This window comes from Hippopotamus amphibius, chromosome 3 (assembly GCF_030028045.1).
Source record: "Hippopotamus amphibius kiboko isolate mHipAmp2 chromosome 3, mHipAmp2.hap2, whole genome shotgun sequence".
NCBI classification, from domain to species: Eukaryota; Metazoa; Chordata; class Mammalia; order Artiodactyla; family Hippopotamidae; genus Hippopotamus; species Hippopotamus amphibius.
The window spans coordinates 164,266,118-164,286,632 of NC_080188.1; the positions used below are offsets into that span (position 1 = coordinate 164,266,118).

General features: G+C 36.4%; 1 protein-coding gene and 1 long non-coding RNA gene across 2 annotated transcripts; one reads left to right on the forward strand and one right to left on the reverse strand.

Annotated features, from left to right (window-relative positions):
• Positions 1-3,658: 3,658 nt before the first annotated feature.
• LOC130850231 (uncharacterized) lies at positions 3,659-5,167 on the reverse strand. Its single transcript, XR_009052855.1, has 3 exons — positions 5,068-5,167; positions 4,449-4,594; positions 3,659-4,167 (listed from the first exon to the last, which is right to left on the reverse strand). It is a non-coding gene; the product is annotated as an uncharacterized LOC130850231 (long non-coding RNA).
• A 145-nt stretch (positions 5,168-5,312) lies between these two features.
• PTGS2 (prostaglandin-endoperoxide synthase 2) lies at positions 5,313-12,917 on the forward strand. Its single transcript, XM_057729634.1, has 10 exons — positions 5,313-5,469; positions 6,728-6,844; positions 6,971-7,114; positions 7,760-7,903; positions 8,328-8,509; positions 9,122-9,205; positions 9,318-9,564; positions 9,864-10,150; positions 10,633-10,780; positions 10,927-12,917. The coding sequence occupies exons 1-10, from the start codon at positions 5,418-5,420 to the stop codon at positions 11,334-11,336; spliced, it is 1,815 nt and encodes a 604-aa protein (XP_057585617.1). The 5' UTR covers positions 5,313-5,417; the 3' UTR covers positions 11,337-12,917.
• The last annotated feature ends 7,598 nt before the right edge of the window (positions 12,918-20,515 follow it).

Below are 20,515 nucleotides of genomic sequence, written 5' to 3' on the forward strand. Positions count from 1 at the left end.
TTTTTTTCCTCTAGAGTCTTTCAAGATTTTTTCCTTTATATTTTATTTTCTGCAGTTTTACTATGATATGCCTAGGTATGGTTTCATTGGCACGTTCCTGGGGTTCTCTGGGCTTCCTGGATCTGTGGTTTGGTGTCTAACATTAATTTAGGGAAATTCTCAGTCAATATTGCTTCAAATACTGCTTCTGTTTCCTTCTTCTCCTGCTCTATTCCCATCACACCTATGTGATACCTTTTGCAATTCTCCAACAATTCTTGGCTATTCTTTATGTTTTTTACAGTGTTTTTTCTCTTTGTATGTTTTTCCTTTTTCAATTTTGGAAGTTTCTACTGACATATCCTCAAGTTTAGAGATTCTTTCCTCAAATATGTCCAGTCTACTATGAAGCCCATCAAAGTCATTCTTCATTCCTGTTATAATGTTATTGACCTCTAGCATTTCTTTTTTATTCTTTTTTAGAATTTCCATCTCTCTGCTTATATTACCCATCTGTTCTTGCATATTAACTACTATTCCATCCACACTCATGATCAGATATTTCTAATATCTGTGCCATATCCCTGAATCTTTAGATGCTTGCTGTGTCTCTTCAAACTCTTTTTTGCCTTTCAGCATGACTTGTCATTTTTTGTTGTAAGCTGGGCAAGGTGTACTAGGTGAAAAGAACTCTGGTAAATAGGCCTTCAGTAATGGTAGGGAAGTGTGGGGGAGGGGGAGTCTTCTAGAGTCGTATGATCAGTTCTTTGTCTTTTTTTTTTTTTTTATAGTTCTTTGTCTTTTAGCCAGCCTGTGCCTCTGAGCTGTGACTGTCACAAGTTCTCCCCCATCCCCCACTGCCACATCTTAAGTGAGACATGGCTAGAGGGTACTGGAGTTGAGTATATTCTTTCCCCTGGGCCCTGATAAAATTCCCATAGTTTCTTCTTAGTGCAGGCCTAATTAAAAAGAACAGAATGCTCTGGAATAATTCAAAATGGCCAACGTCCCTCCCCTCCCTGCCAATCCCCCAAGGGGATTTTTTTTTTTTTTCCTCTGATATTCACTGTGGGAACCAAGGAGAGTTTCAGGAAGTAAAACCCACAAAAGTGAATGGACCTCCTGGAATTTTTAAATCTCAGATCTATCCAAGTTGAACATCCAGCAATTCCTCAATCACACTTTGAGTTTTCCTACATAGTCACTGGTTTCCGTGGAGGTTTCTGCCTGTGGGCTTCTGTTCTGGTAAATTGTGCTTCTCTATATGACCAATCTCTCCAATTTTGAGGGCAGCTTTTTAATCCTGTCACCTCACTTCTTTGAGGGATCTAAGAAGAGCACTGAGTTTTCAGTTTGTTCAGATTTTTATTTGCTAGGATAGAATGGCAACTTCCAAGCTCCTTAGAAGCCGGGTCAGAAACTGGACGTGCTAAACCTGATATTTAATTGGTGAGTGTGTTCTCATTATGCTAGCCCCAGCACACCCTGCTTACATTCTCTTGCACTTCCCTATTCCCTTTTGGGATTCCTGGCTCCAACACAAAGACCATGTTCAATCTACCTTGGCTCACCTTAGTAGTTATGATATACAACCATGAAGAGGGAAGAAAAAGAAAAATCTATCAGGGAACTGAGTTGAGAAAAAGGAGATAATATTTTTTCATAAAACGTAGAATTAGATATTATTTTGTATTTCTTCATTGGTTTATTAGACAAGGATTTTTTGTAATTAAAAAAAGTTTATCCTTGTGAACTGAAAGAAAGCACAACCTAAAAGTTGAGAATTATGTATTATTCAGTAGACTTAAGCCCAGGATACAGCCTCTCAGATAACTCTGAAAGACTGCTCCAAAGAGGTAAAAACAACAACAAAACAAAACAAACAAAACAAAAAAACACCCCAAAGAACCCAGCCAGTGGAACATCAAGATTCCTGCTAATTAAAGAAAACCATACATCTCAAGTTAATGAATTTAGTGCTTTCCACACATGGGAAAGAGTCTGGGTTTATTGAAATTATTCCTTTGATAGGGCCACTATCCTATTTTTCTGCACTCTGAATCCCCTCAGGGTTCACTGTCCCACACCATCAGAGTGGAGTGGAGTGGGAGAGTCAGTGGCTGAGGGCTTTACATCCTCTGGTTACTGAAATGATAGGTGACATTCTTTGAACACACGCTCTTGTTTTTAGCCCTGAAACTCCTCTCGCATGTAGCCAGAAATGGCTACATAACCAGGATTTACTGAAAAACTAAAGTAGAGGTCTTTTATGGGTATTTTTTTCTGAGCTTCAAGAAACAGACATAATCTGTGGCATAACCTTGCTAAAATGTCTTTTAAGGCAAGATACAAGATAGCAAAGCTCTTTTTCTAGCCAGCCTGTCATGAATAAAAAAGACAAGGCGCAATCTCCACTCTGTCCGAGTGAATAACTAAGTCAGCCAAAGGAGAAGGGAGGGAAATAGAAGCTCCATGCCCAAGACAGTGGATATGAGCATCCTTCCATGTCTGAATGGTAGAACCCTACTCAAAGCAGTGAGAAATACCTCCCTTGGAAATGTTAGTTCATTTGGAATTTTGGGTATTAATAATCTTTATTCATTTTTTTAGCTCATATGAATCGCTTATCACTTTAATTAACACATTTTATTCCTTTTTAGTATATTCATGAAAGTTAAATCTCAAATGAACATTGCACATGTGGACTTTTAAGAACATTGTAACATCAGACACAAAATCTACCTAACGATCTTCACGGCAATCAGAGAGAAAAAGAAGTTGATAAAAAATGAAGCAGCAGAAGGGGGCAGTAAAACTCAACAGAATGCTTTGGAAGATTTTTAATATGCTTTCTTATTTTCACTTCATACAGAGAATATCCCAACTAATTTCAGAGACTGATAAAAAAATTTTTACACAACAGATACATAGATTTGTCTAAAATGTACACAGAAACACTAAATATATATACAAGTGAGAGTGATAATTTTTACATAACGATAACATTTTTTATGGTGTGACATCTGGCATAATAATCATAGTACATTTCTACAGAAGACATGGTTTAGCCATTTTGATTTGGTTTGGGACATTAAATATCCCCCCATGACCAGCATCCCCAAATGTACTATCTATTCTATCTCAGGCTTGTCAAAATTAATAAATCATAATAGTTTTTCATCAAGCCCATAATCGGACTTCCTTTCTAAACCTCACCCACCTTAAAGTGTCATTTTCTCCTTGAACTATTTTCTGATTGCATAGGTACATGCAACTCTCTCTATTCTATTCTGCTATAGAAGTTACAGATCAAACCAAGTAGTTTAACCAAATAGATGTTTTGTAATTGAATTTCCACTACGAAATGGAGTTCAATTTCTTTAAGTTCCAAGTAGTCTAAATGTGATTATTCTTTACACTCTATTTTGTTCTTACCTTTGAATTCAGTCTCTCTACTAACAACAGAACACACTTCTATACACAGTAGGTATACAATTAAGCTCTGATGAGGTCAATAATGATGACTTCAAAAGGAATTCAGGATTACAATATAAAATTTTAGTACACTAACAGAGTCAGAGTATGAATTCTTCCTTAGCATCTAACCAAGCTCAAATTAGTAGTCCTAAATAGCAACTTAAAATTTGAATACGTACATCCTACTCACTTAAAATGAAACAGAAAATTGGACTTATTAAAAGAAATTATTTTTTTAAATCCATGCTCTTAGCTGAGATTTCATGTAAGACTCAGTACAATAAATGGGAGTGTCACAAATGCAATGATTAAATATGACTAGAGGAGATGGGCTTCCTGGAATGAGATGGAATTTTAGTCATTTGTGTCTCATGTAGAATCAGATAATGTGGACATTAAGCAAAATATTTTTAAAAAATCCAGCGAGTGTCTTTTTTTAAGGGCTCTACAATGCGTAGTGCTACTCTTTCCTTTTTAACATTTTATCCTCACACACCCCTCCCAACCATCACCAAAAGATAGATGTTAAACAAAAGCAAATGATGATGAAATTCAAACTTGTCAGAATCACCCTTCCTTTACATCCATTCTGTCCAAATTCCTCATCAAATTACCTTCCAAAATGAGAATAGAAAATTGATCCTAATAAGCCCAGACAACTGAAAAGTAAATGTGATGTTGTACTTTAATCCTTTGTCACAACTCATCATCCTGGAAAAGTGAACAGAAAAGACAAAAAAGCAAGCTTTAAAAATCTACTTCCTCCCATTTGTATCTCCTGTGAAAGGCTGGTGACCCAAACTGTGGAAACCCCGCGGCAGAGAAAGAAATGCAGTAAAGCAGACGCTTTGGACGTTTAGCATCCCTCCAAACCCTGCCACCTCCGCTTCCCATGTTCACCGGAGGAGCGGTTATAGCGGTGACCCCACGATCTCACATTGACTATTTACAGGATAAGTGCTCAGGATCAGTAATTGAGGAGAAGAATTTACCTTTATTTCCCCTCTCCAAGAAGCAACGTCGGGGTGGTGGCATGGAGAACAGTATTTCTTATGTTAAAAACAACTTAGCTATAAAGAGAAGCTACAAATATGTACACTGACTATAGCTATTCCATTTCATTCGGTCAAGTAAAAATCTAAAAAACAAAACAAAAAATAAAAACTAAAGGTATGTATGTGTGTGCTGCATCTACACGAGGTTGAGTGGTCACTGAAATCATGACACGTCCGAAATACATGACATGAGTAAAACATGTCAGCCTTTCTTGGCCCCACTCTCCCCAGACTGTGACTTCCTCAGCCCCTCAATCACCCCCCCCCCCCCCCGCCCCCAGCCTAAGGACCAGACCAGCGGGCGGCGGCGAGCGAGGGGATTCCCTGCTCTCCGGAACCTCCTCCAATTCCGGGAGAGGAAGCCCAGGGGCGGCCCTCCCCCTCCCCCTCCCCCTACCCGCCCCCTAAAAGATCTGCCTCCGCACGGGGTCTTGGAAGCCTGAGACTCGATAGAAGGAAAGGAATCCTGCGTGAAGCCCGGCGCCGAGGGCGGAGAAACCCAGTGAGAGGCGCAAGAAGATCGGAGCGGGGAGGGGGCAACCCGCTTTGCACCCACCTTGCAGAAGCCGAGTGCATCTTCCCAGGTTTCCGATTTTTCCCGTTTGCGTGGCTAAAAAAATCCTACCCCCACGTGGGTCTTACGCAATTATTTAACTAAAGAGAGGGGGGAAAAGTTTTGGAGGAGGGGGAGCGGAAAGGAAAGGCGGAAAGAAACAGTCATGCCGTCACGTGGGCTGTGTTCACGCATAAAAGGAAGGTCCTCTCCGTTAGCTTCCAGTTGTCAAAGGACTCGCAGCAAGCATCAGAGGACGCCCAGGAACTCAGCACCGCGCCTCCTCCAGCTCTACAGCCCGGACCCACACACTGCAGCGCCTCCGCCGGTCCCGCGCCCCGCCCGCAGCCGAGATGCTCGCCCGCGCCTTGCTGCTCTGCGCCGCCCTGGCGGTCTGTGGTGCAGGTGAGTGGGTACCTGGCGCCCCGCAACGGGGACTCCGCGGCTCCGCACACCCGGGCCGAGTTTCCGCTCTGACCTCTCCCGGGAACTCTTGGTATTCTAAATACCCTCGGAATACAGAGGCTGGACCGCTCAAGTCTAAACAAACTGGACGTGTAGCCCAGCTTTGCCAACAGCTCTGGTCATCATGAGCCAGTTACTTAACCCGTCCAAGTCTCACTTTTTCTCATCTGCTAAATAGGAATAGTGATACTAACGTGCAGGTGGTCATTATGACAGGATTCGGTCAATATATGCGAGATGTTTTTGTATAGTACCTACTGTTACTGAGCGGAAATAATTGTATTAAATACCCTAGTGCTTTCCTGCTCCAGAAAAGCCCAGATTGTTTTTTCAGATGAGCAACATATTTTAAAAGGAAGCTGTTTTTACTTTTAAATTTTCTTTACTGTTTTTTTTTTTTTTTTTTTTTTTTGGCCGCACTGCGCGGCTTGTGGGATCTTAGTTCCCCGACCAGGGATGGAACTCGGGCCCTAGGCAGGGAGAGTGCGAATTCCCACTGTACCGCCAGGGAGTTCCCTGTTTTTTCTTTGTTTGTTTGTTTTGTTTGTACTTTTAATGTAAATTAAGTCATCCCACTTTAATACTGTAAACCATTCAATGATTTCCCTTTGACACATGGAATAAAACCCGAATTCCCATAAAACCCAGGTCATCTGCCTTTGCCTTTTCTGAACTCACCTTCCACCTCTCTCTCCTGCTAGCTGTGCTTCTGCCACACTGTCTCAAACATGCCTCAGGTCCTTTGCACTTGTTTTCCTCTCAGCTTGGAATGCTTTTCCTCCAGATCTTTCAACAGCTTTGATTTGCACAAAAAACAAAAACAAAAGCAAAAGAAAACAAAAGCCAAAATTTTGATTAATGTACTAGATCTCTTCACTTTAATTTTGGAAGTCCTATGTCTTTGAGCCTCTTAAAAAGGTTAATTCGAACATCTAAAAAGTTAACTAAGAAAAGCTTAGCAACATGATTTCCCTGGTGGAATATTCCGTTACCTTTATTTAGAATAGGAAGTTGGTATTTCTACATTGTAACCGTTCTGTAAGGCAAGCCAAAAAAAAAAAAGTTTTCCCATGACGACCTGTACATTTCTTGAACTTTTATTGTAAAGTTGACTCATAGTAAGTAAAACAATTAAATATTTAAGTCTAGATTAAGACACCGAAGAATGATTTATTCACTGTCTTTACTTGTATTGTAGCAAATCCTTGCTGTTCCCATCCATGCCAGAATCGAGGTGTATGTATGAGCGTAGGATTTGACCAGTATAAATGTGACTGTACCCGAACAGGATTCTATGGTGAAAACTGTACCACACGTAAGTTTGCTGTTGGGTGCCCTCATTTGGAATGGGGATATATACAGTTATCATTTTAAAATAGTTATCAATTGTGTCTTATAATGGGGTCCGTTAATTTCTCTATCTTTTTTTCTCTCATTGCAGCTGAATTTCTGACAAGAATAAAATTATTCCTGAAACCCACTCCAAACACAGTGCACTACATACTTACCCACTTCAAGGGAGTCTGGAACATTGTCAATAACATTCCCTTCCTGCGGAATATGATTATGAGATATGTGCTGATATGTAAGTACAACTCAATCTCTAGGGTTTTCAGCTGCCTCAAAGAAAAATGTACTTTATAAAACTTTAGATTTTTAAACTTAATCCAAAACATATTCAACTATACCATTTTAGTTTGCCTTCTATCTTAATGGCCAAAACACTGACATCTGAATCCCTTGAAGTTTATAAAGTTTTGTCTCGCAGTCAGAATTCTACTTAAAATCCTGTATACTTCTTCTAACCATCACTGTTCTTGACAATTTGTAAAGGAAGTGTGGTCTAGTTGTTTATTGAATGCCCATGGACCACAGAATTGCATCCATTAAAATAAATGGATAATTTCAGTTGGGGTCAGCAAGAAAATACCTTTATTTCTAAAGTGAGTGTCAAGCCCAGACATTTCTCTCGTAGGCCTCTTGAGCAGTAAGTAGGTGGTTATTTGAAAAATCACGATGGTTAGACTTCTGTGTAAAGTATTTATACTTTATCAAAGATGTATTTTTGAGTACCAGTGGCAGTTAGGCTTTAAAATATAATTCTTTTAAAATAGAGTATCTTTGTTGGAATTAAATTCACTCTAGTGCCACTTTGCACATTTTACAATAAAAATGAACAGTGATTTGCCTCGTCTATGGGAACAAATAATTTTTTTTCCTCAAATTTCAGCAAGATCACATCTAATTGACAGCCCGCCAACTTATAATGTGCACTATGGCTATAAAAGCTGGGAAGCGTTTTCTAATCTGTCCTATTACACCAGAGCTCTTCCTCCTGTGCCTGAGGACTGCCCAACACCTATGGGTGTGAAAGGTGAGTGAGAGGAAGCAGTTAGAGATGTATTAACTGTAACCAGGATTGGAGTGCTACCTAGAAAATTTGACTGTAAACTATGGTTTATTTGTTAATAAAACCATTTTTTTTCTTTTCTTATGGATATCTCTGGAGAATGGTAGCCATAAGAAAGTCCATGTGAAATATTTCATGAAAGTGAAGGGCATTTTGGTGTAATGTCATGATGTTTTCAAATTCTTTCATTAAAAGTGAATTAATACTAGTTAAAATAGATTATTTAATAAGAAGTTGTTTCCCTGTATCTTAGAACTTCCATTTATATTATGATCCTGTTCAAAGTTGTATTTCTCCTATAAGTGAAAAAGACCCTGGTAAATGACAGTCACTCTCTGCTTCCCTGAATATATAGATGGATTCTTATCTTGGCCTTCTTATTTTTCAGGGAGGAAAGAGCTTCCTGATTCAAAAGAAGTTGTGGAAAAAGTACTTCTAAGAAGAAAGTTCATTCCTGATCCCCAGGGCACAAATATGATGTTTGCGTTCTTTGCCCAGCACTTCACCCATCAATTTTTCAAGACAGATCTTAAGCGAGGACCAGCTTTTACCACGGGAAAGAACCATGGGGTAAGATAGAGTTAAATCAGAATTAGTAGCAAATCATATTTCTATCTATAAAAACCTTAATGAAGTTTCCATTTTAATTCACTGGTTTAGTAAAAATACACACACACATACGTCAATACATATATAAAGATTATTATTTGTAGTTTGGCTCTTATATTCTTAGTTTAAAATATTGGCACTGCAAAAAGTTGTCTTCAAAAACATTTTTACACTGATTATGCTACCTTAAATATTATAAGGTGAGATTTTTGCAGAATCATTATCTCTTGGATTTCAGTGACATAGCTTAATTTGATACAAATTTTATATCAAAATATTTTCTGCTGCTTTTTAAAAGAAATGCCATATAATTTTAGTGAAGCTTATGGTATAAGCTTCATATGAGACACTAATAGGTGACATATTTAGGAGGAATATTTAGGTTTGTAGGTTTTGTAACTTCAGTGGATAAACAAGTTAATTTATTATTTTGTGGATATGAAAAAAATGTGTTATTGAAAATTTTTAATTAAAGCAAACTAAATCATCAAGTTAGTGATAAATACATCATAGACATTTTACATAAAAATAACTTCAATAGCAACAAATTAACATTTTTCCATAATCTTCTAGGTGGACTTAAGTCATGTTTATGGTGAATCTCTGGAGAGACAGCATAAACTGCGCCTTTTTAAGGATGGAAAAATGAAATATCAGGTTTGTTCCATTTAAATATTAAGAGTTAGTTATGACTCACCACCCACCTATGTTCAAAATCTCTAATGCTTAAAATTTGTTTCTTACCTCTTTTGTTACTGTTATGTTTTAGATAATTGATGGAGAGATGTATCCTCCCACAGTCAAAGATACTCAGGTCGAGATGATCTACCCCCCTCATGTTCCTGAACACCTGCGGTTTGCTGTAGGGCAAGAGTTCTTTGGTCTGGTGCCTGGTCTGATGATGTATGCCACAATCTGGCTGCGAGAACATAACAGAGTGTGTGACGTGCTTAAACAGGAGCATCCAGAATGGGACGATGAGCAGTTGTTCCAGACGACCAGGCTGATACTGATAGGTAAGCAAGAAGAGCAAATTGTTTCAATAAAACCCTCTGCCCCAGAGAAAACTAACTTGTTTCCTTTGGTAGGTTTTCAGTAATTCTGGGGGGAATGTAGTGCATGTAAAATCACCTGCTCCATAATCATTCAGTCCCTGAGCTGGATTCAGTCCCATATACCTACCTTTTGATGATTTAAAAAAAAAAAAAACATAGAAAGTGAAGGAATGCAGATTAACAATTGCATTTCAGTTGTGAGCAGAACATTTGTGAGCAGAAAGAATTCATGTTCTCAATATTTTATTTTGTGCCCATAGGAGAAACTATTAAGATTGTGATTGAAGACTATGTACAGCACTTGAGTGGCTATCACTTCAAACTGAAGTTTGACCCAGAGCTGCTTTTCAACCAGCAATTCCAGTACCAAAACCGAATTGCTGCTGAGTTTAACACACTCTACCACTGGCATCCCCTTCTGCCTGACATCTTTCAGATTGATGGGCAGGAGTACAACTATCAGCAATTTATCTATAACAACTCCATCTTACTGGAACACGGCATCACTCAGTTTGTTGAATCGTTCACCAGGCAGATTGCTGGCAGGGTAAGCATTATTAATGAAAAACAAAACAAAATAAGGGACTAGTCAGTAACTAGAATTTCTGCTGGAGAAATGATTTTTCTTAAACTTACTAAAAGAATATTATTTGCTGGTAATATTCTTTCCTTGAAATAAGAAGCCTAATATATAATCTCAATCATAATATAATGTTACCATTATAATCTAGATCACAGAAATAGTCTATAAATATTCCAAATTTATAGTTTAGGTCTCAGCTGGGAGCATCAGTCTTATCTACTTGGTACCCAAGGGAGGCTTTTAAAGTAGAAACCTTGGGAATTCCCTGGTTGTCCAGTGGTTAGGACTTTGCACTCTTACTGCTGAGGGCCCGAGTTCAGTCCCTGGTCAAGGAACTAAAATCTCAAAAGCTGTGCAGCGCGGCCAAAGAATAAAGATTAAAAAAAAAAAATCTTAAATGTGCCTAAAACTCAATTGTGTTCTACAATTTAATTCATTTTCCACAGGTTGCTGGTGGTAGGAATCTTCCAGTTGCAGTAGAGAAAGTATCAAAAGCTTCAATTGACCACAGCAGAGAGATGAAATACCAGTCTTTTAATGAGTACCGCAAACGCTTTCTGCTGAAGCCCTATAAATCATTTGAAGAACTTACAGGTGAGAAAGTTTCCAAACTTCTTCAAAGAGTCAGGGGGCAAATGTTTTCAGCGAAGTGGAAAGCAAATTGAGCAAAGGGGTAAAAACTTTTTTTATTTTGTGAAAGTTTTGCATTGGTTGTATCTCTGTGCTTGTCACCTTCACAGGAGAGAAGGAGATGGCTGGGGAGTTAGAAGCGCTCTATGGTGACATTGATGCCATGGAGCTGTATCCGGCCCTCCTGGTAGAAAAGCCTCGCCCAGACGCCATCTTTGGGGAGACCATGGTAGAAGCTGGAGCCCCGTTCTCCTTGAAAGGACTTATGGGTAATCCCATATGCTCTCCTGAGTACTGGAAGCCTAGCACATTTGGTGGAGAAGTAGGTTTTAAAATCATCAACACTGCCTCAATTCAGTCTCTCATCTGCAGTAATGTGAAAGGCTGTCCTTTTACCTCATTCAGTGTTCAAGATCCACAGCTCGCCAAAACAGTCACCATTAATGCAAGCTCCTCCCACTCTGGACTAGAGGATATCAACCCCACAGTATTACTAAAAGAACGTTCAACTGAGCTGTAGAAGCTGATTGATCATATTTATTTATTTATATGAACTATTTCTTTTAACTTAATTATTTAATATTTATATTAAACGCCTTGTGTTACTTAACATCTGTTAAGGAGAAAGGGGTCATACTTGTGAAGATTTTCATGTTGATTCTAAAGATGTCTTCAAGTCAAAGGGGAAAACAGTTTTCATTCTTTTGTACAATCCAATGGGAAATCACTATGGCATCTTTTTACTTGAATTTCAACTTGTAATAAGAACAAAAGCTAAGGTGTTTGAACATTTAATTGCTGTTACAAGATGACAGTATGCTGCACATTGCTTTCTACACTGTCAATTGCAAGGAGTCTTCCATGATGTGAGAAGCAACTACCCACTCACTGATCATTTTATGATCTTCTTTTAGCCATTTTCTGGTCAGTTTACTACTTCTATTTTGTTTTCCTGGTTTTAAGTTTGTCTTTCTTTGGACTCTGTCTATACTTTCTTACTGGAACTTAACACAAGTTTTAAGGAAAACCTCAGCTCAGGACTACTACAGAAGGCCTTTACAAGAAGGTATACATTCATTTTAAGTGAAAGGCAGAGAACCTTATGAATAATTTATAACCAAAGAACCCTTATAGAGGCTAATAGATTAGATCTGTAGGGGGTTCTTGACAGCAAGAAAGTTATTCCTATTCTGATGAATGTCCTTTCTCACTTAAAAACAAAACCAAACAATTGCTGAATAGTTCCCAGGAAGACAATGCTTCTTTTCCACCTCTCATTGTCAGCTGACATTTTCTGGTACTGTATATTGATTTAATTTATTGAAGACTATTATTTATGTCTTAGGATGGTTATTATAAACTGGGTTTAAGGCTGCATTGATTTTTTTTTCACATTATGTCAGAATCAATGTATCTTTTGGGATTACCTCTCTGAATTATTAATACAAGATAAATGATTAGATTAAGATTTGTGAATACATTTTTTTTTTTAGGAATCCAGCTCTGGTATACTGAGATGTAAAGCTGAAATTCGTCTTAAGGTTTACCTGTATACCAGCCCACAGAGAACGTTGTGTCTCATTAGCATGGACATGTTATAAGACTGATTTTTATAGATTTTTGAAGGACCTGTGGATGTTTCATTAATTCATTCACCCATAACTTTTTGGAGGGACATTCTGTACAAAGCACTGTGGATTTTAATATTTTTTAATCAAGCACTGATTATAGATAACATCAGTATTTATGTAAATAATTGAAAAAGTATGCCTTTTCAGGGGCAGAAAATGAAATTTTCATAAAGAGCAATAACTCAGGGGAATTTTTAAGATTTTATGTTTAAATGGTTTATGGTTAAGAAAGTCAATAGTAAAAGGGCTTGTATAAAAAACTGTTAATTGATTTTAAGAAACTGATTTGTTAATATCTGAATGACTGAATCTGGGACTTTGGAATATGTGTTGAATGTTTTGGTGCCTCAGACAAATGTATGAGTAAATTAATTTATGTAAACTGTAAGTGTTGAAACAAATGTTTGTTTATTTTTGTATTATTTAAGAATTGAAAATCTCTTCTAAAATAAATTTTGACTGTTTCTGTATATCTTTGTCATGAGATGATTTCTCTCTAAAGCATTATTACTGTCTTATCTCTTCCAAAGGGGACTGGACCTTAATGAAAATGGGTTCTGCCCTCAGTCATACAGAGGCTTCTTTTTTTTTTTCCCACTAGAACTTAAATTTAATTATTTTCCCAAATAAAGCATTTGGATAGACTCCTGGTAGTGCACAATTACAGCAAATGCATTTTTTTTTTTTCAAGTTCCCCTTGTTTTTAATTTTTTATTTTTTTTATTTTTTTTAATTTTTTTGGGGGGTACACCAGGTTCAATCATCTATTTTTATACACATATCCCCGTATACCCTCCCTTCCTTGACTCCCCCCCCCTCGAGTCCCCCCCACCCTCCCTGCCCCCATACAGAGGCTTCTTAAGGTCACTATTTGTAATCTCTCGTTCACGGCAACACTGTATTAGAAAATGTGTGCTTTGTGCTATAGGGGATAGCAACAAACTTGTTTTCATTGCCTAATCTTAGGAAAAGGGAAAAACCAAAAACAAAAACCAAGTACCCAAAAGGCAAAGAATAAGGCAAAGTTATTGAGGAGATAAAAAATTCAAAAGGAAGTCCAAAGAGGGAGAGATTATGTTCAGTTGAGTAAATTATTGATACCTGGCTCATTGTGTGATTCCCATAACATAAAGTTCTTAAAAGAGAGAGACAAAACAATCTATAAGGAAAGTAATCAAGAGTCAAGGCTGGGGGAAGAGGGAGTGGCAAGGATTACCTGGGAAGCTGCATAAATGAGCCAGCTTCTCTGCAGTAGTGGGGTCATTTTACATCTTGATAGTGGTATAAGTGGCATGGGTATATTCTACTTTAAAATTTTGTTGTAATTGTACACATAACTGTGCATTTTACTGTATATAAATTATACCCCCATAAAAAGTGAAAACATGAAAATACGCTGGGACTAAATGATGGATCCCACCAATGTTTTCTGGGTCTACGTTTAATTTCCACACATATTTGCTATTATACTAATTATTTCTCTGTAAACAGTATTTAATTTAGTTTGTATCACAGTCCTATGGAGAAAATATTATTATTTTATTAATATGGAAACAGGCTTTTTTTTTTTTTTTTCGGCCACACCAAGTGGCATGTGGAACTTCTGCGACCAGGAATTGAACCTGTGCCCCCTGCATTGGAAGTTCGGAGTCTTAACCACTGGACGCCAGGGAAGTCCTAAGGCTTAGAACTATTGAGTTACTTACCCAAGGACCAAATCTGTCTAACTCCAAAGCTCTTTCAATCATAATGTTGCAGAATGAACAAAACCAATCCTTTATGAATATTTTGATGCTTTCACAAATATATCCCTGTCTGAAAAAAATCAAATTTTTATCTTGCATCCTTCACTTCTTGAGGGGCATTATAATTATGTAATATTACTTTACTAAAGATAACCAAATAAAACAATTACATCCTTTAGTCACTGGATACATCACTTTAAAACTCTGCCTAATAAGACACTTGCCAGTGCTCAACCCACTCCATTTATTTTGCCTTTACAGATGTGAAGAAATAGCTAACAAGGAATGTCAATGAAGTGCAAATCTCATATATGTCTGTCACATTTTTCACTTTTGTTTTGACCAGGAAAATTCTGTTATCTTTCTCTCTGTCTCTCTCTCTTTTTTTCTTTTTTGAGGTTCCGTTATTTAAATGCAACTATGTTGTTTCCATTTAACTTCTCTCACACAACTTAACAAAAGAACAAATTAAAACACACACGTGAACACACATAAATTAAGTCCTCAGTCTCTGCCTTCTTCTATAAGGCTTAGCTCTATAATTCAAGGTGGGGTGCTACCTAATTTTTCTACTCCTTCGCATAAAAACATGTGGACTAATCTTCATGTTTTTGGATGTACAACACACGGTGATTGTGTGATTGTGATTGGATCTGTTGATTTCCAGCTTAGGTGGACTATTTTTCTGTGTGAAAGGGAACTCTTGGTCACTCTTATTAGGATAGAGTTCACCATGTTAGAGCTGAAGTAAACATTAGGAATGCGCCGTCTTATTCCTTATAAATGGACATGTTCCTGACATATCATAGCTAATTAGCATATACAGATTTAAATACATATCACTTATGTGAAAGTAACTAATTTAATGATCACAACAATAAAGAATAATCAAAAATCAAAGCAAACCAATGCAAAATGAAAATAATTGTTATAATTGTTATAAAATTCATGTGCTAAAGCTCATGTACTTTATCACAAGAAAGCATTTCAAGACTTCACTAAAAAAGCAATTTTTTTTCTTTTTTTTAAACTTTTTTTTTTTTTTGGCTTCACCATGCAGCTATGGTGGCATTTTAGTTCCCTGACCAGGGATCGAACCCAGGCCTTCAGCAGTGAGAGCGAGGAGTCCTAACCACTGGACCACCAGGGAATTCCCAACAATTTTTATTTTTCTATTTCAAACTATAACACAAGGAAAATGACTTTTCAAGCTTTTCATTTCTCCAATCATTTAATAAACATGCTGATAATAAGATTTCACTGAGAAAATAAATCAGAGAAAGTGGAAGTAACTAGATGTTCTTACACTGGCTTTCTGTGACATCAAGAACTAGGAATCTCTCAGGGTTTCACTTGCTTCGATTATATTATAAGAAGTTTTAGAGAGGGCTACATAATTCCTCTTCTCATATATGACTTCTAAATTAACTTAGCATCTACACATCCTGTGGTAATTTAATATAGCTCTTTGTTTTTCAGTTGGTAAAATGGGTATAAGAGACTGAGGAAAACAAACTTCACACGGGAAAAAAAAAAACAGAAACTCTACAGCCAGCAAAGGTCTACCCTGTCACACTATGATAAAAAACATTAATGAGGGCATTTTTGTTTTTCAACTTCCTAGCTGTGTTAGACAGAATCACATCCCACTACTCAAAACTGTCCAAATCCTAATCCCCGGAATTTGTCACATATTATATAACAAGGTGGAATAAAGGCTGCAGAGGAAATTAAGGTTGCTAATCAGCCGACCTTAAAATAAAAAGTTGATCCTGGATTACCCAATGTAGTCATAAGAGTTCTTAAATGTGAAAGAGGAAGGCAGAAAGGTCAGTGTCAGAGTGATGCAATGTGAAAAAGACTTACCCGGCTATTATTAGCTTTGAAGATGGAAGTGGCCAGGGATGCAGGAATGTGGGCAGCCTTATCTAAGAGGTGGAAAAGGCAAGAAAATTCATTTTCTCCTACAGTTTCCAGAAAGGAATGCACACCTCAATTTTAGCCCTGTGTGGCTTATCTAGGACTTCTGCACTACAGAACTATAAGATAATAAATTTGCATTGTTAAAACCACTAAATTTAGGTAATCTGTAACAGCAGCAATAGGAGACTAATACAGTAGCTAAAGTAAACAAGAGAAGAATCGATTGCGAGTGAGGGGACCCACCTCCTGTAAGGGGAAGTATATGTAAATCACTCAACATAGATAAATGCAACAAATCATACAGTGGATTTTGAGCTCTGTCTCTTTCTGCTGCATGTTAATGTTATGGTCCTTTTCAGACCTGCTTCTGGCATCCCACATAGACTGGCAGGTATGTGCTTTTTGCTTCAAGGTCCTTATTACTTATTTCTATTAGGTCTTGTCTTATGCATTTGCTTTAAGTACAGCCTTTAAATCCATAAAGTCATCACTGTAGTTTTTTGGAGATTTTCCTTCTTTTTGAGTTTTTCTGCAAATACTAGCTATAGAGTTGATTCATTATTTTTCTTACCTGTGTGCTCACACTCTGCTGTATCTCTGTTGGGATCCACTCTAGTCTATATTGTGTGTTTTTTGGCTTGGAGGGAGATTTTAAAGAAGAATGTGTAATTTTCTCCTTGGAACTAATATTGAAAATGAAAGCCTCCACTTGCAAAAGAAGTGGGACATTACCAAACTTCTTCCTTTACCTAACACAATGTTAGCTCACAATGAGAACAAAAAACTGGTCAGATACTTCATGCCCAATATCCTACAGCTTTAATAAGATCCAGAAGGAGTAGGCAAGTCAAATTGGGGATTATCATGGCCGGGTGAAATGAAAAAATAATAGTTTTTGGAGTCAGAGAAACTTGTATGTTCAATAAATTTACATCTCTCCAACTCCTCCTTATCATTTTCTCTTTGACTAAGTCTTTATTACAGAATTGTGACATTCATTTTTTTCATTCTTAGCATGAAGCTCAGCATTGGTAACATCCAAAATACTCCTTACTGGTTTTCGATTGAATGGATATGCCCCATCTAGCATTAAAAGAGACTTACGAGTGAGAAGACTAAGTCACTCTGATAGGATATAGAAAATTACTGCTTAGTGGATGGACACTTTTGTTATCGTAGATTATTTTGAGGGTCTGATAAAAGCTAAACACCTGAAACAAAAAATAATACAAGAATTATCATAAAATTTCAGATAGTTCTTAAGCCCTTGAACATGATCCAAGTTAAAAAACCTAGGGCAGTGGATTCTCCTGCAGTAAAAGGGAATTAATAACAATTTGGAAAAGAGTGAAGATAACTGTATAAGAAAAGAGGGCAGTAATGTCACAGAAAGGACTTTCAATTGAGAATCAAGTAACTAAGAGATCCAGTTTTACCAAGGAATTTACTTTATCAAGTTATTTAAAAGGTTTTGATAGAAAACATCAGAGGAAGGGTTAATTTTAACAATCTTTAGGCCTCTTTTCATTTTGAGTTTCTATCATCCTCTCTGATCTGTTTCTACTTTATAAAATGAGGGTGTTAGTGTTACGGGTTAAAAGCTTGTGTCGCCAAAATTCATATGTTGAAATTCTAATCCCAGGTGTGGTTGTATTTACTTCTAAGGAAGTAATTAAGGTTAAAAGAGATTATAAAGTCAGAGCCCTGGATAACAATGGCCCTAATGTATAGCACAGGGAACTACATTCAATATCCTTTGATAAACCGTAATGGAAAAGAATATTTAAAAAAAAAGAATGTATATGTATGTAAAACTGAATCACTTTGCTGTACAGAAGAAATTAATGCAACACTGTAAATCAGCTACACTTCAATAAAAAGAAAAGTCAGAGCCCTGATCTGATAGTATTACTGTCCTTGTAAGAAAAGATACTACATGGTACATTCAGGCAATGGAATATTATTTAGCACTAAAAAGAAATGAGCTATCAAGCCATGAAAATACATGGGGGAATCTTTTTATTTTAACTTATATTTTAATTGACATAGTTAATTTATAATGTTGTGTTAGTTTCTGTTGTACAGCAAAGTGATTCACATATACATGAATATATATATATACATATTCTTTTTCAGATTCTTTTTCATTATAGATTATTATACGCTATTGAATACAGTTCCTTGTGCTACACGGTAGGACCTTGCTCTTTATCTACTTTATATATAGTAGTGTGTATAATACTTTTTTTAAGCTCTTTATTGGAATATAATTGCTTTACACTGTTGTGCCAGTTTTTGCTGTACAGCAAAGTGACTCAGCTGTATTTATATATATATCCCCGTATCCCCTCCCTCCCGAGACTCCCTCCCACCCTCCCTATCCCAACCCTCTAAGTCATCACCCATCATTGAGTTGATCTCCCTGTGTTATGCCGCAGCTTTCCACTAGCTATCTATATTACATTTGGTAGTGTATATATGTCAATGCTACTCTCTCACTTCATCCTGGCTTCCCCCTTGCCCCTCCCCAACCTGTGTCCTAAAGTCCGTTCTCTACATCTGCATCTTTATTCTTGCCCTGTCACTGGGTTCATCAGTACCATTTTTTTAGATTCCATATATATGAGTTAGTATACGGTATTTGTTTTTTTCTTTCTGGCTTACTTCATTCTGTATGACAGACTCTAGGTCTAGACATAGAGGAATCTTAAAAGCATATTACTAAGTGAAAAGGAGTCTTCTATAAGCCAGGAAGAGACCTTTCATCAGAAACCGAATTTGCCAGCACCTTGATTTTGGATGTCTCAACCTTCAGAACTGTAAGAAATAAATTCATGTTGTTTAAACCACCTAGTCTGTGGAATTTTATTATAACAGCCCAAGCAGACTAACACAACTGGATGATCGCTAAGGTTCTAGTATCGTTTCTATTCCCATAATGTCATAAATCTCTAATTATTACAATTTGGGGTGGCCATTAAAAGAAACAACCATAGATGACTTTTTTTGTCATTATGAGATAATACATCTTAAAACAAAAGCTTTTTAAAAAAAAAACAGTCTTGAATCATGCCAACAACTTTTGGGTTATAAAATGGCTTCAACAATTAATATGTTTTCCCCCTCTCTATTTTTTTTAAATTTTAGGTATAAAACTTTTATTAAAAATTTCCACTCCAATAACAAAAATTGTCCAACTTCCTCAATAAATCAGTAAGTCTACAGGATATCTATATGCTTTAGATGTTCACTATACCACTCAAAATCAAACATTTTGTTTGTTGTTACCTATTTGGGTAAGATATTTGTAATTTTACAATGTTTATTTTCTCAATGAAAATGAGAAAAAGAATATAATTTCACACAAAAAATTATAAAATCACTTGTAAAATCATATTCATAAGAATAAATATAAAAATCATGTCAAATATTCCTGATTCAAGAGTTATAACCATACATAAAAATGGTTAAAGAAAAAGTGAAAAAGGACACATAGCTTTAGGCAAGTATAAGTTTGCTGGAGGAATCAAATGTTAACTGTGTCCACACATACAATTTTATTCATAAATATTCATACAATTTAATTTTTGTTAAAAAAAAGTTTTTTGATTTTGTTTTGTCCTAATATAGAAGTTTTAATATACATTGTGTAATATAGATCTACACATACTTTATACAGAATTTTTACAGTCATTGATTTAAATTCAACATATTTCCAAAGATAATTTAATATTGACTATAATAATTAGGAATAATGAAATTATTTTCCAAATAATTAACAAGTGAAAACCAAATAATGCAAGTCTAAAGAAGAAACCAAGAAAAGAAAGACAAAAGAAAATAAAACAAAAATTGAGCTAACGCTAGTCTTTGACAGAATTTTTTTTGGATGTTTTCTATTAAGTGGTTTGGGTGTTTTTTGGTTTTTGTGGGGTTTTTTTTTTTTTGCATTTTAAATTCTTTATTTAAAGAATTTTTTTTAATTGAAGTACAGTTGATTTACTATTAAGTGGTTTTGAACAACCTAATTTGTGATGGCCTGTAAAGTAATTGACAAAAGACAAAGAGACTGTCCAAAGATGACTGTTGCCTAGAAAAGTTCTGAGTGAAAATCATCCACATAATATTAAACTGTATTTCTGTTAAAGCAATTCTATCCAGAACTAGCCTTGTATGGCCCAGGTAAATAGACAGATCTCCAAGAATAAACATTTCTATATTAAAAGCCGGTTGATGTCTTTCTCAATTAAATGGGAAACGACTCAAACCAGAATGCAATTCTGAATTGTTGTAATGAGATATGGACTTTCTGTAACATACAAATCTTTAAGAAATAAATATGCCTATAATGTTTACTATAATTTACCAATGTCTTTACTCATAAAGCAGCTAGTAACATA